The 23460-nt window shown below is 46.7% G+C and overlaps 2 protein-coding genes and 2 long non-coding RNA genes across 6 annotated transcripts in view; 3 read left to right on the forward strand and 1 right to left on the reverse strand.

The window, feature by feature from the left end:
- LOC135388516 (uncharacterized) overlaps positions 1-3753 on the forward strand; it is a 102962-nt gene extending 99209 nt beyond the window's left edge. Inside the window, exons 5-6 of one of the 3 annotated variants that reach the window (XR_010421443.1) lie at positions 698-883; positions 3176-3753. The gene's annotated coding sequence lies outside the window, so the exon portion shown is untranslated. The other 2 variants (XR_010421444.1, XM_064618103.1) reach the window with 2 other exon arrangements.
- A 3279-nt stretch (positions 3754-7032) lies between these two features.
- LOC135389551 (uncharacterized) lies at positions 7033-7825 on the reverse strand. Its single transcript, XM_064619588.1, has 2 exons — positions 7784-7825; positions 7033-7728 (listed from the first exon to the last, which is right to left on the reverse strand). The coding sequence occupies exons 1-2, from the start codon at positions 7823-7825 to the stop codon at positions 7033-7035; spliced, it is 738 nt and encodes a 245-aa protein (XP_064475658.1).
- A 7584-nt stretch (positions 7826-15409) lies between these two features.
- LOC135387186 (uncharacterized) lies at positions 15410-16279 on the forward strand. The gene is made up of 3 exons (XR_010420922.1): positions 15410-15606; positions 15988-16090; positions 16151-16279. It is a non-coding gene; the product is annotated as an uncharacterized LOC135387186 (long non-coding RNA).
- A 4257-nt stretch (positions 16280-20536) lies between these two features.
- LOC135387187 (uncharacterized) lies at positions 20537-21839 on the forward strand. The gene is made up of 3 exons (XR_010420923.1): positions 20537-20704; positions 20939-21038; positions 21098-21839. It is a non-coding gene; the product is annotated as an uncharacterized LOC135387187 (long non-coding RNA).
- Positions 21840-23460: the final 1621 nt, after the last annotated feature.

Genomic DNA, 23460 nt, shown 5'->3' on the forward strand with positions numbered 1-23460 from the left:
GTTTTCGAACGGGGTGCTCCACAATGGATCACCTCGTTCGCCTAGAAACAACCATTCGTGAAGCTTTTGTCAGGAGGCAACACTGCTTGTCAGTTTTCTTCGACTTGGAAAAAGCATATGACACTGCGTGGCGATACGGTATCCTACAGGATCTCCATTTGTTCGGTATACGGGGTCGTCTTTTGAAATGTATTGCTGACTTCCTACAACACAGAACATTTAGAGTTCAGCTGGGAACAACCTTATCACATTTGTATGAGCAGGAGAATGGTGTCCCACAGGGATCTGTTCTCAGCGTCACGTTATTCCTTATCAAAATCAACTCTATAGCCAGTGTCATCCCACCCTCTATATCTTTTTCTTTGTATGTGGATGACATCCAGATATCTTGTTGTTCTGCGAACTTACCCACATGTGAACGACAGATGCAACTCTGTATAAATAAAATGGCAAAATGGTCCTCACATAACGGGTTTAAATTCTCTACTGAAAAAACAATCTGTGTTCATTTCTCGAGAATCAGAGGAATGTTTCTGCCTCCTAAGCTGGAACTTAATAAACAAGATATCATTGTAAAATCCGAATGCAAGTTTCTTGGCATGACGTTCGATTCAAAGCTTACTTTCAAGCCCCATATTCAAAACCTGAAGGCAAAATGTATTAAGTCATTGAATCTACTGAAAATCCTGTCTCACAGATCTTGGGGTGCAGACCAGGAGACACTTCGCCGTGTATACACTGCCTGCATTCGCTCCAAGATAGATTATGGCTCTATCGTCTACGGCTCAGGCCGCCAATCCGTATTGAAGTTCCTGGACACTGTACATCACCAAGGGCTCAGGCTTATCCTTGGTGCGTTCCGCACCTCTCCAGTTGAAAGTCTGTACGTAGAATCACATGAATATTCGTTGAATAGAAGACGATTTTATCTTGGGGTGTCATATGCACTAAGAATAAGGAGTTATCCACAACACCCTGCACTGACTTGTGTTAAAAGTACACGCTTCAAACAGCTGTTTATTAACAGACCTTCAGTAGTTCCCCCTCTTTCAATGAGAATTGAACGAGATATTGAGGATCACAATTTTTCTTCCTATGATTGCCAAGTTGTAGAATATGGTAAAATAGTCCCACCTTGGCAACCACCGCCAAGGTACACTGTTAGAAATATTTATACCTTTTAGGGTATAAACGGCTTGTCCCAGGGCGCATACCTTTTGAGGTATAAACGCTATACTTCCTTCGAGGTATAGTAGCTTTATACCTTTCTGAAGGTATATTATTTGCACCTCATGGTATAAACGTATCCCCTTGAAGGCATATTTTCAAACCCGGGGTGTAATCTTCGAAAAGCGGAATATTCGATTATTTCAGCACTATATAAGAGTGGCATTTTCCTGATCTAGCTCGTAAAAAAAATTAGAACAAAATAATATTGAGCGACAAGTGCTTTAATAACAACAACTACCGCGAGAAGGAAACAGAGAAAGAAAATACCTGGACACACACGCACGCACACAAACGTACCCACAAACTCATATTCACAAAGTGCAGGTGTAAAATGTCGAGGAGAGCTCATGCAGATTACTCGCCACGCAAGATGCAACATGGAAGGATTTGGTGGAGAACAGATACTGGTATAATACATCGTGGCTTCGCAAAATGTGGGGCGCCTTCGCCCGGCGAGCAACTGTATGAGTGAGGACGCGTAGATTTGGTAATTTCATGAACAAATAGCACGCTGCTATAAACCATTCCCCCTATTAATTACGATGCCACTGTATTACTGACTGTGTTTCCTCATTAAATTACTGCTTAGCTGAGATGGTACTGTTTCCACCACAAATTAATGTGGTTACCACAGGTTCATATCTAAAGGTATACAAAATACCAAAGGTATAAACGCAAGAGCGAAGTATCTTATTATACCCTCAACTGGCGTGGAAAGTATAGCCTCGGCGATTTATACCTCCCACATGGTTTAAACGGGGTATAGACGTTGGTGATGAGATATAAATATGGTAGTTTAGTCCTGGTTTATACCTTCGTTATACCTCTTCTATACCTTTTCTTCTAACAGTGTATGATACTACATTGACTAAGTACAGCAAACACAACACCTCTACACAAGTACTACAGCAAGAATTTGAACACGTGAGGGAAAGTTTTGGGACTCACACAGAAATTTACACAGACGGATCAAAGTCTAGCGCAGGAGTGACCTGTGCCATGACTTGTGGCACATGCGTGAGGTCATATCGTCTAAACAGTATAGCATCTATCTTAACTGCAGAAATCTATGCCATCATCCTTGCACTTAACCACATTCTTCAAGGTTGCATCCGGTCAGCAGTAATATATACAGATTCTTTGAGCTCTGTTAATGCTATTTGTAGCACACGCAAACCAAAGAATTTCGTGATACAGCGTGCACAGTCCTTAATCAGTATGGCACAGAAGAGGGGATATTCGGTTATTTTATGCTGGGTGCCTAGCCACACAGGCATACAAGGAAATGAGTTTGTCGACCGGGCTGCTGCTGCTGCAGCTTCAAAAGACATCAGTCCTTTCGAGATACCCATGCAAGATATTAGGGCAGCACTTAGGAAATCACTGTACACAAAATGGCAGAGCTTCTGGAACACTCAGACACAAAACAAGCTACACTTGATTAAACAACACATCCAAAGTCATGGAGACCGCCAGGAAAATCGACTCTTGAGTGTTCTGCGAACGAGGTTGCGGATAGGCCACACCTTCCTCACGCACAAATTTTTACTCTGTGGAGAAGAGCCGCCACTGTGTGAGCACTGTGGCGAACTCCTCTCTGTCATTCACATTCTTATCACCTGCCCACACCACGAAACCCATCGTCAACATCATTTCACAGAGTTTTATACGTATTTTTTTTTGCGTCTTCATCCAGCGCTCTTGCTTGGCGATGAGGCTGTTATCCCTTTCAGTAGAATTTTTAATTTTTTAAGAGACATTGGAATCGTAAGTCTTGTGTAGTTTTAGTCTTGTATTTTAGATGTTACTTCTCCCTTTTTAAGTACTGCACCTACTTCTTACTAGTGTTATTTTAATCACAGTGTTGGCGCATTATGACCTATGTAGTTAATGCGTCATTAAAACTCCAATCATCATCATCATCATTTGTTTTTTGTTTTGGCAGATCCTTGGACCCAATTGACATTTTCCTGAAATAAAGGGTGCTCCAGCGTAAAATTATCTGCCTCCGAAAAGGATGACTGTCTATGATACATGGAGAATTTCTTGTGGAAAGGAGAGGAACGCACGATTCTGTCGCACTGCTTTTGACTTCCTACCTATATATCTCAAACCAAAAGGAGTAAGACACGTAAACTTTGCAGTGATACAGAACTGGTACTTCAATCAATTCCTCGCTTTTCGTATTTTTTGTTTGCGTAATCGAAGGAAACATGGATAGCTCACCCTTTGTTTTGTATCACAGACGGGCATGGCTATCGAATTTACGGAGGGTCGCGTAGTAAGCAATAAATAGAATCTGTTTGTGCTTCAGAAAAGAATTCTAGTACCTTTTGGAGTGGGTTCCTCGGACTTTTTCTGTGTCTTTTATATTTCTCTCTGCTTTCTTTTTAAACCGCTGTGCATATTGTCCGTTATGGAATGTACTGGAAACGAACAGCAAGACAGTTGCGGCAGTTAACCTAGATGTATGGAATCAGTATGCAACTGTTTTCTGTGCAATAAAAAGACATTGATATGGGTTCTCTGACAAATTAGAGCTATTTATAAATGTGCATACCGAAAAAAGGATGTGAATATAAAAAAATGGTTCAGCCTAGAAATGCTCTAGCACTGTTCTTAAGTTGTCCTCACGTAGGATCTGAGGATACCATGGGGATGCCACATAGTGCCAAAATGACATGTTGAGGATAATTAGAGGATCAGATTCACCGTCCTGGGGATGTCACCCCCGTCCATGCATGATGGTCTTAGGATATCCCTGGGATGACAGTGTGTTGCTGGGGTCCAGATCAGAACACCAATTCCTATCATGTTCAACAGATGCCGTTTGCGTCACCCCGTTGTGTCAATGTGTGTGAAAGTGAGAAGACCTGTAAGAGTGAAAGGTTACTGAGTGACGGAGTGTATGTGTTTCTCCCTGCGATTGACGCACGCTTGGAAGTCACTGGAGAGGCGTGTTAGCTTAGCTCAATGGGGCTGGTGCATGAAGTTTGCAGAGCGCAATTTCGGAGAAAAACACTTATAATACAGAGTAATGCCAACTGCTGTGAAAGCAAGAGTAAATATGGTAAAAAGGGACACCATCAACAGCTAACAATAAAAGAATCAGGCACAGAAGCAAAACTTCCCACCACAACAGCAGTCACGGGGAGCACAGAATGATGCGTCTGCTCCATCCGACAGCCAGGCACAGAACTGAATCGTAATGTATCAAGACACGTTTCGGCACTCTCCTAGCGGATACTTTCTCAACTAATTTCATGACAAAATTATTAAGAATCACGCCAGCACTACTCTCGTTCCCAAAGCAGCTTTTGCAGAAGATAGAAAATGGCGGAGATGCCCTACAGGTACAACAAAAACCAGCGCCCGACATGCACGTGCATGTCAGTGCTAATCACAAACAAAGCGGCGACAAAGTTATCACGTGCGAAGGAATTAGTTGCACAACAAAACAGTCCACTGTCCACCACAACGGCAGTCATGAGGAGCACAAAACGATGCGTTCATTCCATCCGACAGCCAGGTCCAGAACTGAATCGTAATGCTCTTTTCTCCTTTATAAAGTCATGCATCTGTCCCTCTTGCAAGTACTTTCTGAACTAATTTAATCACAAAATTATTAAGAATCATTCTAGCACTATTACCATTCAAATCAAGGGTGCGGCAGCACTAGCGTCATCGTCAAGACAATAACGATCAACATTAATCTTTCTCATCCAAAAAAGAAAAAAATACAAAGCTAGATGCATCAACAAAGGAAAGCATGCAGGTCAGGGCATGTCAGATCATTGCTCAAGGGGCGCTGTCACACAAGGAAAAATCACACGACTGCTGGGCAACAGAGGATAGCAAACACAGAAAAACACTTGAAGAGTGTGAAAAAGACATTCACCATCATCTGAGTATTTTCATGTACATTGCTTTCCCTCATTGTAAATCTGCCCGACACAAAATCCACCAGAATCGTCACACACCATTCACCAGTGACGAACCACACATCCGTACCTCCCTTAAATGCAAACTGTATCCCACCGAAGCTACGCTTTTCCACTAACGGCCAACACAATTGCTAGGAACAGAATTAACGCGTGCCACGTCCACACCACACATGTCGCCAGTGGCCAAGAAAGAAGTGAATCCTTGCATCACTGCGGGCCTTGCAGCTGCATGGTTCAAGGATGCGTATGCTCTAGACAGGGTACATGTTATTTATTGAATCACTATCCCAAGATTATTTCCTTTATTCTACTATAATGATTGCATAAGAAACAGGAAAACTATTGCAGAAAAGCACACAACACCATGCATGAAAGCTGATTGTAGGAATTAAGCATTTCGATCCCAAAGTCTTACTAAATGAGACTTACGAATAGAGGAAAGAACAAAATATCTTAACAAGTAACACCATCAATGGCTAAATACGACAAGCTCAGTGAGAGATATCCGCCCTATCCGGGAGCCAGGCAGATAACAGAATAATGATGCTTTGTTCCTCATGAATAAAGCCACGCACCTGTCCCCCTTGAACTAACCCTCTCTGAACTAATTGAATCGCAAAATTATTAAGAATCATTCCAGCACTACTACCATTCAGGGCAGCACTATCGACATCGTCAAGACAGTGCTTCAACAAGAATGTTTCTTGTCAAAAAAAGAAAAAATACAGAACTGCATGCAGAAGAAAAGCATGCATCATAAGACAGAAGAGGTCTGGGCATGTCAGGAAATTGCTTAACGAGCACCGTCACGCCAGGAAAAATCGCACGTTTGTCAGGCAACAAGAAAAAAAGCACAGAGAAGCACTTGAACAAAGTGGAAAACACACTGTCCAGCGTCAAACTATTTCGAAACATACACACACACAAGTAGTAATGACTGGACTCTCATAGTTCAACAACGCTCAACTGTCCTGAAGACGATTAATTTATTAATTAGAGCTAATGGGGCCCCCACAGTAATCAGCACCCTCCAGAGAGCCACCACACTAATTTGGGAGCATCTAACTCGTGTCCAGACCAGCTGAGCATTGTGCACTACGAGAGTTCATAAAAAAGAAAAAGATAAATAGAGATAGAGTGGAGAGAAGAAGTTTAGTTGAAGATCAACGACGCCGTCTTGAAGCAAGTGGTACGGAACGGCCGCTGGCCATTGCCGGGCGACGGAGCACAGAGGCAGATTGCAAAGCATCGAAGCTATGACCACAAGTTCCGGACATCCTGTGATGTCAGCTGTGACGTCATCATGACATGTCTGGGCAGGTCAGGACAGCTCTGGACATGCGAGGAGAAATACACTCTTAATACAGAGGCTGGGAAAGCAAGAGTAAATATGCTAACCATTAATAGCTAACAACAAAAAGAATTAGTTACACAACAAATGAGCCCACCACAACAGGAGCGCAGCGCAACGATGCGACTGCTCCATCCGACAGCCAGGCAGAGAACTGAGTCGTAATGGTTTGTTCTCCTGTATAAAGTCCTGCAGCTGCACCCCTAGTGGTTACATTCTCAACTAATCTTACGACAAAATTATTAGGAATCACGCCAGCGCTACTCTCGTTCACAAGGTAGAGGAAGATAGAAAATGGCGGGGATTCCCGGACAACAGCTGTCGCGGAGGCCGTGCCCGGTAGGCAGGACCTAGGGCAGCCGGAGTGTAAGTGAAGAGGACCCGTCCTGTCTCGTACCAAAACAATAAGTGAAGTCTTTATGCAACATATGACACCTGGAGACCCGTTCGCCTAGGCAGCGCCACTGACCGGTGGCTTCGCAGCCACTGCATCTCCCCCCTTGAGAGTCACAAGTTTAGACGGTGCGGTGGGATCACATGGCGGCCACTACGGGTGTACACGGCACAGTCACGCTCACTGTGTTGCAGAACAGGGGTACCGGTCCCAGGTGCAGAGTCCGTTGGTACGGGAGGCTGTAGTACCGGAAGAGCAGGAAGCTTTCGTAGGAAAGGCACCAAATGCCTCCGGTTGCGCTGTAGAATTGCACCACGCTCTATCTCGACCACAAAACATCTTGGACGCTGAGGAGGGCTCAGCACGGTGGCGCGTACCTGCTCTCGACGCACCCAGACATTCTGTCCAGTCCGAAGTGACGGCAGCTCTCTAGCCTGATGATGCCTGTTGAAGTCCTGGGCCTTCTTCCTTTTGTAGGGTTCATCCCTGCTTGCCACCTCTTCCCTTTTCGGCCACTGTGCGCGAAGTTGATTTTCAGTTTTCGGGACTCGTGTTCGGAGTCTCCTCCCCATGAGTAACTGCGCTGGACTAAAACCGGCCACTCCCGGTGTGTCTCTGTAGTTCATGAGGGCTAGATGCGGGTCCTTTGCTTTACGTAGTAGGCCCTTTACTGTGCGAATCATCCTCTTGACCTCTCCGTTAGACTGTGCGTAGTGAGGACTACTTGTAACATGGTCGAAGCCATAGGAGAGGGCGAAGGCTGCAAAGTCCCGCGACGAAAATTGGGGTCCGTTATCCGAATGTACTTGCTGTGGGATCCCATGCCGGGCAAAAAGGCTTTTACGTGCTTCTCAGTGTCAATACCTCTGGGTAGCGCGAGTAGTAATCCACGACCATTACAAACATTTAGCCGTTAAGGTGGAACAAGTCTAAGCCTAGAACTTCCCATGGACGACTGGGCAGGTCAGTGGACATGAGTGGCTGTGCAGAGTTTTGTCTGGTAGCCGCACACTTTTCACACTTTGTGACGAGAGAGTTGATTTCGGCTGATATTCCCGGCCACCATACTGACTCGCGAGCAAGGGACTTCGTACGGTTGATACCTTGATGTCCATCATGAAGAAGACACAAAACTGCTGCTCGCAGTGATGCCGTGATGGCGAGGCGAGTGCCTTTGAGAAGAAGTCCATCGCAAACAGAAAGTTCATCTTTCACTGACAAATACTTAGTCACATGGACTGGCAACTTTGACTTATGTGGCCAGCCATGTTCACAAAAGGAGACTAGAGTGCTACACTCTCCATCGCAGACTTCTGCGTTTCGTACAGCCTGTAAGTTAACAGACAACACTTCTGGTGTAGCAGCAACCATTTCGACCACAAAGAGTTCCACCACATCCACATGAGGTGCAAGAGGACGCCGTGACAACGTGTCAGCTGTGGCTAACAACTTCCCTGGGACGTAGAGCATCTGGAACTCATAGCGCATTGTCTTTAGTCTTAGTCGTTGAACTCTCTGAGGTAAAATGTCCAGTTCCATCTTGCCAAACAGTGACACGAGAGGCAGGTGATCAGTTCCCTCTGTGAAGGCAATGCCTCTGATGAACTCATCAAACCGTTGAATTGCCCATGCTGTCGCCAAGGCCTCCTTTTCTGTCTGACTGTACCGGAGTTCTGTGGGAGTCATTGCCCTGGCAGCAAAGGCCACCGGCCTGCGTTCACCACTTGGTTGCATTTGGATGAGAACACCCCCGAGTCCAAAAGAGCTTGCATCACACGAAACTGTGGTAGCATAAGATGGGTGGTACTTCGCTATGCACCGATCTGACGTTAGGAGTTCTTTGATCTTTCTGAATGCAGTCTCTTGGTCGTGCTGCCAAACCCAACTGTCCTTGGAATTTAAAAGAACACGAATTGGTGCGGTGATGTCTGAGACGTGTGGTATAAATCGTGCAAGATGATTAACCATGCCAAGTAGGCGCCTGACACCTGCGACATCTGTGGGAGGTGGCATAGTCTGGATTGCCTCAATCTTGGCTGGAACAGGCTTTATGACTTGTGCCGAAACGATGACACCCAAAAACGAAACTTCGTTCACGCCGAAACGACACTTGTCTCCGTTCAACGTGATCCCTGCAGCCACAAGACGAGACAGCACCTGTTTGAGTCTTGCATCGTGTTCTTCCTGGTTGCGTCCAAGCACCAGGACATAATCAATCATGTTGACAACTCCCTCCTGACTTTCCAGAATCCTCGACATCTGTTTTTGGAAATACTCTGGTGCTGATGTGATTCCGAAGGGGAGCCGGCAATAGCAATAGCGACCGAAAGGAGTGATCAAGGTCGTCAGGTCCTGTGATTCGGGAGACAGCCTGACTTGATGGAAACTTGCGGTTGCATCCAGTTTCGAAAAGACGGCAGCATCACCGAGAAGACCAAGAACTTGTTTAACCGTTGGCAAGATGTGGCGCTCTCTGAGAACTACTTCGTTCAGTCGGGTGAGGTCAACGCAAACGCAACGTGAGTTTGCGCAGCATCCATGGTCAACACCCGGGGTACTTCACTTGAAGATTGCTCCATTGCTCGTTGCTTGTCCGCGTCTTCCGACTGATGGGCTTGCGTCCATGCTTCTTTGAGTGTAAGCTTCGTGTTATGACATAAGTGTTTTGAGAGCCGTGCATCCCGCAGCCCAACGACGAACCTGTCGCGGACTAGCAGCTCTTCCACTGTCCCCGAAGGATAGTTACAACATTTCACTAACTTACAGAGTTCCGCATAGAAGCCGTCCACGCTCTCTTCTGGTTGTTGAACATGTTTGTGGAAACGTGAGGACTCATAAAGTTCGTTCGCCGGATGCACGAAATGCTCGGAGAAACTGTTGACTACTGTGTCGTACGACTGTAGCGAAGCTGCGTCGAGTGAGAAAGTGCCGAGAAGCGGGCGAGCTTCGGGACCAATACAGTAGAGTAGCGCGGGGTATTCGAACCTCCGGAGTAGCTTCTTGTAATCCGGAAACGACGGCATAGTCTTCAAAGCGAGTCTTCCACGAGGCCCAACTTGCTGGGCTGTTGAAGTCGAATGGCTCCGGTTGTTGAAGCGTTAGGCCTAACCACGAAGGCTGCTGGCCAGTTGCGTCAGACGAGGTTTTCGCCATGCTGAGTTACCAAACGGAGGTCAATTCATTTGGTTTTGGAGTGAAGTTCTTCCAACACTCCTGACACCATGTCGCGAAGGCCGTGCCCGGTAGGCAGGACCTAGGGCAGCCGGAGCCTAAGTGAAGAGGACCCGTCCCGTCTCGTACCAAAACAACAAGTGAAGTCTTTATTCAACATATGACACCTGGAGACCCGTTCGCCTAGGCGGCGCCACTGACCGGTGGCTTCGCAGCCACTACAACAGCAACCAGTGCCCGACATGAAAATCATAAAAAAGGGGACAAAGTTATCACGAGCGAAATCATTAGTTACACAACAAATCAGCTCACCACAACAGGAGCGCAGACCGATGCGACTGCTCCATCCGACAGCCAGGCACATACTGAGCGGGTGCGGGGACTGTGGAGCAACCGAGCGCACGTCTGCTCTCCGCGACAGCCAGCGAGCAACTGACTGGGGCGCCGCGCCGGGGCCGCTACGCATGCACGAGCGCTCTTAGCGCCCTCTGCGGCGACCACCAGTGAGAAGTAACACGACCGTACCTGTGAGAGGCTAAGAGAGAAGTGCATTCCTGCGCCCTCTTCTTGCGTTGCTCATTGGTCGTGACGTCATCCCATTGTCCCAAGGCTACACCACTTTTTTTCACACGGTCGACACAACTGGACAAGGTCAATCTGCAATGAAGCCATGGCATGACGTCATGATGCAGCTCGATGATTCAAGGGCGCGTACGCTGTAGACAAGGGACCTATTATTTATTGAATCACTATCCCAAGATTATTTCCTTTATTCTTCTATAACGATTGCATAGGGAACTATTGCAGAAAAGCACCATGCATGAAAGCTGATCGTAGGAATTCCAATGTCTTACTAAATGAGGCTTGCAAAAGAACAAAATATCCTAACACGTAACTCCATCAATGGCTAATAAAAGGACTATGTACTCAACAAATCAACACAGAGTACGGGAAAAAAGGAGTGCAGAACGATGCGTCTACTCCATCTGACAGCCAGGCATGGAACTGAATCATAATGCTTTTTTCTCCTCTATAAAGCCATGCACCTGTCCCCCTTGCGGTTACTCTCTGAACTAAATGAATCGCAAAATTATTAAGAATCGTTCTAGCAATACTCCCATTCAGGGCAGCACTATCGTCAAGACAAGAATGTTCCTTGTCAAAAAGAAAAAGCTACATATAGAAGGAAAACATAACAGAAGAGGTCAGGGCATGCCAGCGCATGTTTATCAGACAACAAGGGGAAAACACAACAAGGGGGAAACACTTGAACAAAGAAGAAAACCAGCATCAAACTATTTCTAAGCACACGCACTCCTCCTATTAAAAAAAAGTGTTCATCATAAATCCATCCAGGACAATACACACCATTTTTCTATTGCTACACTTTTTTCCAGTAATGGTCAGTGCATTGCTACAGACTACGTGACATCATCACATCTTGTCTGAAGAAGGCAGCGGCAAAGACAAAAACTCCTATTATTTATTGAATGGCAAGATTATTTCCTTTACCCGACTCTTAATGTCATTCACTTTTACAATAAAATTCAACAAAAAAGCACCGTGCATATTAGCGATTTTCACCCCAAAGTCTCATCATGGTCATTAGAATCACAACACCAGTAGACTACCACTGCTCTTTTAAAATAATAAGTGAGACCACTCAACATCATCACCAGGCTTATGTAATACACGACCCTTTCTATGCTCGTATACTCATTGTCTGAGGCTACACCTGCGAGCAAAAAGGCGCGAAAGCCGGGGGGACGCGCGGTAAGGATGTCGGTAAGCGACACGAGAATATTGGGTCCACAATTCCAGGTATGGTACTGACCGGGACATCCCAATGCCATTGTTCGACGGATGAGGAGGCAGCCCAGTCACGAAGAAGGGACCGTCTGTCCCCCCTTGGGAGAACAATCGGGACACACTTGCCCTGGTGGTGAGCGGCCGCTGCCGCAGCGTCGGCAACGTGGTTGCCAGAGATTCTGCAATGACCCGGAATCTATTGAAAAGCGATGGTGTGGCCCTGGGCAGTTATGGACTTCAGTAGGCGTAGAATGTTTATCACAAGTGTGGCCAGTGAGCCGCGGAGACCTGAGGTTTTCAGGCATCGAAGACCTGACTTGGAGTCCGTACAGACTACCCCATCGCCGTGGGTAGCAGGTGGCCGCATATTGTAAAAACAGCAGGATTCCGTACAGCTCGGCTGAGGTCGAAGAGGTGCGATGGAACAACCGGCAGCCCCGTGTGAGCGGTATCGAGGGTATCACGAAAGATGAGAATGACGAAGTTTTCGTTGAGGAGCCATCCGTGAAGACCGTGCAGAATCCGTCATATGCGGTGCCGATGAAATCCATAGTCAGTTGCTGTAGTACGAGGTCGGGGTAGCTCCTTTTGTTGTCCGTGATCCCTGGGACAGAGGCGGTGACGCTTGGCGACAGAAGTGTCCACGGGGCCGTGCTTTCAGCGGCGGGGCTGATCACGAATTTCGGAACGCGGACATTATACATCCGTGGATCGGCGTGCTGCGCCTTGCCCGAAGTTTACGGATGAGCGGGTGGTGGCGATGGTGGGCAATCAGGCGGAGATACTGGCGCACAGTTTCTCTGTTTCGGATAACTTCAAAAGGGATGTCACGGGCTTCCGCAACCACTAGCCTTGTCTCGGCCCCGCGGGGGACACCGAGGCACACACGTAGGCTCCGTGCCAGCATAACGCGGATCCTCTGTGCTAAGGTGCTGGGGAGATCGTGAAGCACAGGCAGACTGTACGTGACTGTGGCTCGAATCAAGGCGTTATGCAGCATCAGGAGGTCCTTCTTATCGCGTCCCCACCTCATTGCAGCGAAGTGATGGATGACAGCGGTCCAGCGCTGAACTTTCTTCTCCATGCCATCGAAGTGACGTTTCCAAGAGAGGCTAGTGGTTAGAGTTACGCCGACGAATTTGTGGTGCTGGATATTTATAAGTGGCCTGTCCCCAATGTGCAGACGGCATCGCTGCATGTATTTGCGAGAGAAGGCGAGTGCCGCACTTTTCTCCGCTGATATTTCCATCCCTGCTCGGAGCAGGTAAGTGTGAATGTCCTCCAATGTAGCCTGAAGGCGTTGTCGAATGGCAGGGCGAGATGTACAAGTCGACCAGATGCATATGTCGTCGGCGTAAAGGGACACGTTGACCTTCCTTCGAATGCAACCCTTAATGCCCGCCATTACAACATTAAATAAGAGCGAGCTCAGGACGCTTCCTTGTGAAACACCCTGAGGAACCGGGAACAAATCGGTGTCGCCTTGTGATATGCGGGCGAAGACGGACCGTTGTTGGAGAAAGTCCTGAAGCCAACATAGTGTACGATGCGAGAGGCCGGCTTGGTACAGATCATGCAAGATGGACACGTGACTGACAGTGTCATACGCCCTTTTGACATCAAGAAAAACGGCGACGGAAATCTTCCTGCGCTGTTTACCAACTTGCACAGCTGTGACGAGATCAATTACAGAGTCCATTGAGTTACGGTAACGGCGAAAGGCGCTCTGCACCTGGGGAAAGAATCCATGGCTCTCAAGCCACCACTCAAGCCTCCGTAGGACCATTCGTTCCATGACTTTGCCCAAACAACTGGTGAGGGTAACCGGGCGAAATGAAGACAGCTGAGACGGGTGGCTTTCCTGGTTTCAAGAGCGGCACCACCTGACCTACTTTCCACTCCAAAGGTACGCTTCTCCATGAATGGTTGTACATATCCCTATTGAAAAATCCATCAAGATTTTCTGCTGGTCCATTAGTAATTCGTGCTGGACCTGTAGATACGGCTACTGGTCCAGCAGGCGAGGCTAGTGGACCAGGAGAGTTGGTTACTGGTCCAGCAAGAAAGGCTACTGGACCAGCAGACCTTGGTTACTGGTCCAGCAGGTGAGGCTAGTGGACCAGCAGACTTGGTTACTGGTCCAGCAGGCGAGGCTAGTGGACCAGCAGACCTTGGTTACTGGTCCAGCAGGTGAGGTTAGTGGACCAGCACACTCGTGTACTGGTCCAGCAAAGACAGCTTGTGTCCAGCAGGAAAATTCTGCTCGTCTCTGTGGCCCAATAAGTGGAGGAATTTTGGACCAAACAGAAACAGAATATGTACTTGTATAGGCCGTAAAATTACATAGTGACCAGTATTTTTAATGCATTGCGTTAAAACAGCATTCAACACCAAAGCAAAACTGGCTATGTATTTTTTATTTGCACCATTTTTCCACTGCGCATATGCCTCAATGTCAAGTTCAATAAGAGAACAAACCTAGAGAATAATCTGAATAAAGCTCAGGACTGAGGCAATCAAACATAGAGAGTACAAAGTTACTGTAGTATAAGCACAAACTGACAATGCAAATTGACAACATAGGGTTCTTCGTTTTCAGGTTTTCTGATTTTTGAAATTCGGGAGGGAAAATCGGGTGCTATTTACACACGAGAATTAGGGGATAAATTCGGGAGAAACGAAAGGCATGTGAAGCAAGCCACTGCTGTGACTCTGGGACGAGAAACAATCCTTTCTGCTCGGAGCTGAGATAGTCAATGACGGCGACTGACGGCAGTTGTTCCTAAAATAGCTTCTGTTGCAGCTACATGGTCGTGTGTGACATAGTTTTGAAGGTCTCGACATGCTCTTTCCGACCGTTTTAACTTTAACCTTTAACTAACCGTTTACCTTTTCCGACGTTGCCTTATACAGATATGGGCTTTGGAGTAGGGTTTTGCAGTTGCCGACGCTTAGTCTGGGTAACGGCGCCCGGAAACGCTTGCCTCTAGTTTGTGCCGTAACTCGCTTACCTTACGTCCAATTTACTCGAAATTTTCGATGTGCGTGCCCCGCTCTTTGCGCTACAACTTTCCAATTCACATCACCCGTCTTTTTGCTACCGGTTACGACGTTATTCTTGAAATTCCGTAGGCTAACCGCATTTCTGCAGTTTTTGTCCCTGTTTTTTGGTTCGAACCCTGCGGAGGATCTGAACTACCTATTAACAAGTTGCTGTACTCCGCAATTCGAATACGTGCAAACTTGCGGCATCTTTCTATCCATCTCCGTTCTCGAGTTAGCACAACATCGCAAGAGCGGCTACTTATATTCACGGGGCTGGTGGCATTTTTTCGATATCGGTTGTTTGGTAGCGTAGGAATGTGATCGAGGACTCATTTTGACGAGCAAAACATCCTCTTTCCGATAGCTCATGTTGTATCTTAGCGCGGCTGGCGCGGCTATGTGCTTTCTTGATATAGCGCGGAGAGGAGCCGTTACAGACAGCGTCCTTGGAGTGCGCAGCGCGTCCCGCGTCCAGGCTCATTCAAATTTCGTGTCGAACGCGTTCGGACGTATGTTTGGAGGGCTCTCGCTTCTGAATCGTCTTTCGTCGTGGTTTTGCTGCTCCGGTGCCGTGACTGTTTATTGTGCCTTCCTAGTGATATCTGCTTCTGTGTGTACCATGGAAGATACCTCCGGTAGCCGTTGGACTTCGTGAATTGAAGGTTAGTTGTGTGCCTGTAGTGCTTTGTTTCGTGAACTTTTTGCTTCGTAACCTTCCTAGCATGTCGGTTCCTATAACTTTACGTGCGCAGTGTGGTTATTACCATATTGATTCATATTATCTTATCCTCTATGTGTTATCTCAGTGCGCTGATCACCTAGCATCCCAAGCAGCAGAATGTACTGAAAGTCGAGTGCAATAGGGGTGGCCGGTATGTGTTTTATCAATGTTCTTTAGTTTCACAAGTCTGTTCAAGGCTTTCCACCTACCCGTCCACCCTATTGCACTCGACTTTCAGTACACTGTGCTGCTTGGGATCAGGGTGAGGATATAACGTGCGATGCTCCAGTGACAGTGTTACTAATGTAACTACCAATTGCAGACCATGTTGAGAGATGAATCTCGGTGAACAACACAGACGAGTCACCGCACACACGGCGTGGGAAAATGAACAGATACGTCGTGGGGATGTTGAAAGAGATCAAGTAAGTTAAACTGAAATGCGTTGCAGACCTACTTTCTGACTTGTATTTATTCCGAAACAGGTAGGGCATACCCTTCACCCATGCGACTGCATTATCCATGGAACGTTGTGTGACGTCCGACACTACCTTTCGCAAATCAATTTCGGACATCGGAAGACTGCAGAAGAGATTGTATGTAACTGATGAGAAATAAAGGTATCTATAATCTTTCAATTCTCATACTTTTAGCCACCAATTATTTTTCTTTACGCCATTGGCACGTAGAGTCTTTGCCCTTGCTGGACAAAGAGTGGCCACTCTGGTTCAGTAGTGTAGCTTACACAGGCAGGCCCTCTGCTCCAGCACGATTTCTGCTGGCCCACTGTACCAGCAGAATTTCTACTGGTCCATAGGTCCAGCAGGATTTCTGCTGGTCCACTGCTCCAGCAGCATTTTTGCTGGTCCACTACTCCAGCAGCATTTCTGCTGGTCCATTGCTCCAGCAGGATTTATGCTGGTCCAGGTCCCAAATTACGTGTCTACTGGTCCATCAGCTTCTGGCCTGCTGGAATTTTTGATAGGGATGGCTAACACAGCCTTGAGGGACAGAGTATCCAGGTTCCTAATAGCAGCGTAGGTGATACCGTCCGGGCCAGGAGATGACTTTCTACTCGAAGATAATATCGCCGTGAGTAATTCCTCCATGGTGAAATCCATGTCGATCGACATGGATTTCACCATGGAGGAATTACTCACGGCGATATTATTGAAAAATCCCGTATGAGACTCATATGGTTCCTATATCAGTTTGTATGGTTCCCGTACAGATTCGTATGGGTCCTATATTAATGCATATGGGCCGCCTATGAAGTCATATGTAGGCAATATGGCATTCTTATGGGTACCGTACGGAGTCATATGGAGTCAATATGGTACTTATGTGGGCCTCATATGAAGTGGTATGGGACCGTATATCACATATCTTTCACCCGTATGAAGTGATGTGGCAGCAATATGGGTTCCATACGACTTCGTATGTGACAGCAACAGTACACATATGGGGCCGTATGATGCACATTAGGATAGTGTGGGGGACAGGAATCACACATGACACATAATTCGAAACGTTGATTCTGGCACATAGTTATGATTACAATTATGCCAAACTAGTTTTTGGGGCCACTTAATTGCATCACACACTTACCTTATAAAAATGGACTGTGCGAACCAAATGTGTGTCACTGCCCTGGAGGATCGTGCATATACATAAACTCACTGTTACGTTCCTGTGTTAGGGACTAAATAGTAATGGAGGGACGGAAATGGTGCAGAAATAGGATACACGCTCCGAACGACGCGCGAGTTGACACACATGACTAGGTTAGGTCAGGTTGAATGATGTCACTTTTTGCTAACAATACAATTAGTTGTACCCTAACATAGATTTGTCCTGCTTTCTAACCTTATTCGGTACTCAAAATATCGATTCTTCAGGTATTTATCTGAAGTACACGGGTAGCCTGCTCAAGACTCTTGGGAACCCTTGTGGTGCATGGCAGTAGTGAGTCTCTATCGAGTGACGATGGTGTCGCTTGATGGCGTTGTGCGTCTAATATAGAGGCCTAAAATGTTCCTATCAAGACGCTACTTATTGTGACAGATTCCGCATTCCTCCCCCTTCACGAACACGCCCGAAGTTTCTGAGAAATCCTAACGGTAGCCGACAAATGTGGCAATTTTTGGCTTCCATCAGCACATATACGACACATTCGGAGCGCAGTCACTCCCGCGACGTTTGCCGGATTCACGCCAAAATTTGCGTCCAAATAGGTCTCGAATGGTTCTATGATCGGCCAAATCACACCGCGGTCCGGTCTTTAGCGGTTCGGAAATTGTGGGTGAAGACGCGTTTGCGGCGCTCTTTTTCAAAACTTTGGGTCCTTTTTCGGAAGGAAGCTCGCGTCCGACGATGTTAATTTTTTGTAACCTACTCTATATGACGTAAAAAACGTGACAAAATTGATCGCAGCTCTGGAACTTTACCGGTTCTCCAGTTACCGGTTTCCGTGTTTGCACTCCTCACAATACCTGTGACGGGCGGCCGCATTTTCCTAAAACCGACCCAGTTGCAGCTACATAGTCGTGTGTAACATAGTTTTGAAGGTCTCAACGCGCTCTTTTCAATCGAGTTTGTCCTATAGGCCCGCAAAGTTTCGTTCTCCAAGATAAGATATTGGCTTTGTAGTTTTTCGACGCCAACGTGTTTGGGTGACGACGCCCCGAAACGCTTCCCGCTGTTTAGTGCTGTAAGTTACTTACCTAACGCCCGATTTACCCGAAATTTTGTGTGTGCATGCTCCGTACCCTGCACTACAAGTTTCCTATTCGGGCCACCCGTCAATTTCCAGCTGTTAGGGCGTCATTCCGAAAATTCCTGACGCCGACCCCCGTTCGGCGACATTTGTCTCAGTGTTTGGGTTCGAACCCCACGAGAGATCCGAACCTCCCTCTGACGGGCACACGTGCTCAAAGCGGGCAAGGTGTAGGAACTTGCAACACCTTTTTATCTCTCTCAGTTCCCTAGTGAGGATCCCGTGGCAATGGCGGCTTCCTTATACATGGGGCGCAAGGCATTTTTTTCGATATTGGGTGTTTTTTGGCGCGTTTTGACGGGGAAAACGTCCTCTTTCCGATAGCATTGTTGTCGTGCTCGCGCCGATTTCCGTTCTCTTGATATAGCACGCAGAGCACCGCGACTGTGGCGCCCCCAACGCCACACTCGGCATCCGCCACTGGTGCTCAGTAGTGATGGGCGATAGTCATCCAAATGCTATCGATAGTACTATCGATGGATGAGACGACTACTCATTTAACTACCGATAGTTTTGCTCAAAACTATCGATAGTTTGAACTATCGATAGTAAGCTGGACACAGTCCAAAGCCGCTTGCTGCAAAAATGTAGAAGTCACTGCTCCAAGTTGTATTATCAATCTAATCAAATGCCTTTATTTATAGTTGCACAGTATTGATATTTTTGAAATAGTTTCGGACCGTTAGCATGAAAAAACTGATTACATAAAACAGAGGAACTGTTCCGAAAACAGACGAGAACCTCTGTTGTGCACTACGCGTATAGTTAACATTGGGGCATTGGAGCATTAATCAGAGCTGTCGCATACGCTGTCAAACTATCATTAGTTTGTTACCGTCATGGTAATACGGGTTTTTGAGAATTAACGACCACTAATACCTGCTCAGAAATGCCCACTTTATAGCATTGTACATGTATAATACTCCGATATTTCATATTTCATGAACTCAATAATTTATTTCCCATGATCATATTTCGTTCTTTCTTTCATTTTCTTTTTCTTTCTCCCCCCCTCCCCCTTTGATAACCTGCAGGAGCGAAAAGCAGGTTTTAGAAGGTTTCGTTTTGGAAAGAAACGTGCTAACATTTTAAATTCGCAGTGAGCGAACTATCCCTTCGTGTTCCCTTGTCTCGGGGTTTTTACATTATGCATTATTGAAAGTTTGCAGGAGCGAAACGCGAATTCAGAAGGTTTCACTTTCAAAAGAAACATGCTGAAATTATAAATTCGGAGTGGATAAACTATGGATACTTTGCAGGAGCGAAACGCGAATTCAGAAGATATCGTCTTCAAAAGAAACATGCTAAAATTTAAATTTTTAGTGAACAAACTATTGGTAGTTTGGAGCAGCGAAACGCAAATTTCGCGGGAAGTTTCCCTTTCAAAGACAGAAGCTAAAATGTTAAATTCGGAGTGAATACAGGGTGGGTGCAATAAAAGGCCAGTCACATTTTCGCCTGTGGCGCTATATTTACTTGAGAGACAGACTTGCTGCCACCACACAGTAAATAATTTGTGCCAGAGAAATGTACAAAAAAATCGTGGTTGCCATGCACTGTGCAAGAAAATTAATACGACAACGCAAACTTTCGTCTTCATGTATTTCCTATGCCCTATACCGATGGATTGGAACGAAAGTTTGCGTGGTCGTATTTATTTTCTTGCACAGTGCTTTGTAACCACGATTTTTCGTAGGTTTCTTGAGCATAACTTCTTTACTCTGAGGCAGTGGAAGTCTGTGCGTCAACGAGGTATCGGTCAAGGAAGCATCGCTTCACGCACGAAAATATGACTGACCTTTTAGAGCACCCACCCTGTATTTCGGAGTGAATTGGCAAATAAATAAATCTCAAACACATAAAAGTATCGATAGTGTGGTGTGCTGGATTGGCTTGGCTCAAGCGACGTGAAGCTCGGTGAAGTGCAGTCACGACACTATCGATAGTCCGAAAAACTATCGCGATACTATCGAAATTTCGGTTCACTCGATAGTTGAACAATCGATAGTCAAAAACTATCGATAGTATCGAATGTTTCGATAGTATCGCCCATCACTAGTGCTCAGTCGACGTTGGAGCACCGGAGGCGTGCGGTCGCGTCGCGTGTTGTCGTCGTTCCTGTTCTGGGTGTTTCGGCGTGGCATTGGTGGCTCGGACTGTTCTGACTGTGTGTTTATGCCTTGCTAGTGACGTCTGGACATGTTTCTCTGTTTGTACGCCTTGGAAGATACGACCAGAAGCCGTTGGATTTCGTGAATGGAAGGTTAGTTGAGAGGCTGCTGTGCACGGTTTGCTTGGTAACATTCCTAGCATGTGGGTTCCTATTACTTTATGCACTCAGTGTGATGGCTACCCTCTTGAGTCCTGTTACCTTATGCTGAACTCAGTGTGGTTGTTGCCGTAGTCGTTAACTGATATTGTCACTTGACATCGGGTGAAGTTGTCACATGTGATGCTCCATTGGCCTGTTACAAATGGGGGAATCTTTGAATTTCAGACGCTTTTGACAGATTTGTTTCTGTGTACAAGACAAACGGGCTGTCGCACTCCCGACGTAGGAAATGAACACACACGTCGCTGAGATCTTAAAAGACAAAGTAAGTTAAGCAACAGGCATTGCAAAGATTTTTACTGAGTTGTGTTTCCTGCAAAACAGGTAGGGTGTGCACTTCACCCATGCAACTCCAATGTCTGCTTCATGGCAGTGCAAGCTCTTACAACCGTGCCCTTGAATGTAACAAGCCAAATAAACTGGATAACAGAGAAAAGTTTCCTTGCTCTTTTGCCACTATGTTCGCGTAAAGATATTCAGCCTATCATACCTACATTTTTCTAAGATCTGTACTGCTTTCACAATGTAACCTCCCCTTTGGTGCTTTGTGTGTAGGTGCATTTTGGTTCCCCACTATGTGTCACTGGATGCACCCTGTATAACCTTCACTCCGTATCGTCATAAGACCGTAACCCGACCAGCGGCTTCTTCAACGTGGCACATAACCTTATGCTCTCTGCGCCCCGTATAAGCGGTCTCATACTTCCGTTGTGGCTCACAAAATCATGTGGGCATATGGGTCACATGAGAATTGTATGGGACGTTTATACGGGATTGTTGGATATGGAGATTCTCGAATGGCTCATACGGGCCATATGAGGACCCCGTATGGTCTATATAACTCATATGTCCATATAACACATAACCACATGTTCAATAATGCCATATATATGGGACCCGTATTTATTCGATATGGGTTTTTTCAATAGGGGAGAGGGGGTATTGAAGGCATAATCACATGTTCTAGGGTAGACTTCAAGCAAGCTGTGCCTGCCCGGTACTCAGCACAACGACATACGTCCGCAGCTCTCGTAATGAGACGACAAAATTTCGAGGCAACCAGCTTCTCCGAAGAGGACGTGAATAGGGCCAAGGTCCCTAAAGGATTTCTAACTGGATGAGTTTCCTTCAGGCTACGTGCAATTCTCCAGATCCAGGCAGGGCTTGCAAATGGGGACAGTGTGATGCAAAATTGGCGCCAGCGCTGACGGTCAAAGTCCCGGAGTGCCTTCTGTACCCGTTTGTTGGCGCGTGGTGCTTCCTGGATGTCATGAACGTCGCCAGTCCGCCTAGCTTTGCGCTCTGCACGTCGCCGGAGAGCTCGGAGCTGTTCCACCCGGGGGTTAGTGCCTAAGTGACCAGGGATCAAGCGGACTGACTTGGTAGAGAGCGCCAAAGAGCGAACAATCAGCTTTCCGACATCGTTTACCGAACGCAGGGATTCAGCATGTTCCGCACAGGCAGTCCGGTAAGCATGCCAGTCTGTTAACTTCACCATTCTGCAGCCAGATGCCGGGGGATAACGGTTATATGTTATGTAAATGTGGATGTGATCGCTCCCTCTAGAATTTAGGTCGATGTACCAGTGTAAATCCCTACAAATATCTTTAGAGCAAAGAGACGTCAGTAGAGAACGATCTACCGATGAATGTTGGGGAGCCGTCGTTAAGTAGATGAAGGTCAAATCTCTCAATGATTTCCAGCCAGATCTTTCCTTTGCGATCGGTCTTGGGGCTGCCCCATACAGGGTGATGCGCGTTTATGTCGCCAACCACCAGAAAAGGCGGATCTAAGTCGTCGAAGACGGTCATCAGGTCATTCTTCGAAACCGGTACCGATGGTGGTATGTAGAGACTAACAACGGTAAGAGTGATCTTGCCGAGATGGACCTTACACTTTACGCAGTCAAAAGGCAGACACTGTGACATTGGCACAACTGCAGACACGAGGTCCAGGCGGACAAACAAGGCACTCCTATAAATGTCCGCGTCGCCCTGAGTAACCATAGCATACCCGCTTATGCTAAAGTCCTTCTTGACGTAAGCTTCGCTGATGGCCAAAAGAGGAACACTATGTGGTAACAAAAAAGGTTTGACGCCAGGGAGCTTGTTTCGCACACCGCGTGCATTCCACTGAATTTGGGCGGCACGCTTATATATTTGCTCCATGGCCGGAAAAGCAAATGTCCATTGCCATCAGGGCCTGCACTTCTGGTAGGTTCGCAGCCTCAGGGCAGGATGCCACAATCGCTACAACAAATAAATGCATGATAATGAATGGGGAAATTCGCCACATAAGGTACGGCCCGCTACCCCAACGCACAATGGGCAGGATGAGATATGTCCTGATGATGAGGTGATGAACGATGCTAAATAGGGTCGATAGTCAGTGGATTCAGTAAGACATCAGAACGGTAGGCAAAACCACAGCACACAAAAACATACACACAGCACACAGGTACGCAGGCACATCATAGGGTAGAGAGGTGTCCCGGAGAAAAATCTTGAAATACTTAAGAGCTTGGCGATGGTCGATCTCGTTAGACTAAGGGCCGAGAATGGTTGCCAATGTGAATGGTGCGGTGATCGACTGCAGGCGACACTGCAGAGCTGCTCTTTGCGAGGTGTAAAGATGGCAATCGATGGCACATGCTTGGTATCCGCCAAAACAGCACAGCGAGAGGAGAG

Source organism: Ornithodoros turicata, chromosome 3 (genome assembly GCF_037126465.1).
Source record: "Ornithodoros turicata isolate Travis chromosome 3, ASM3712646v1, whole genome shotgun sequence".
Lineage (NCBI taxonomy): Eukaryota > Metazoa > Arthropoda > Arachnida > Ixodida > Argasidae > Ornithodoros > Ornithodoros turicata.

Bases quoted from the DNA above. Each gene is read 5' to 3' on its own strand.
- LOC135389551 (XM_064619588.1), bottom strand. From the start codon at position 7,825: ATGTTTGTAATGGTCGTGGATTACTACTCGCGCTACCCAGAG. The intron at 7,729-7,783 runs GTATTGACACTG...GGGATCCCACAG, and splicing joins ACTACTCGCGCTACCCAGAG to CAAGTACATTCGGATAACGG.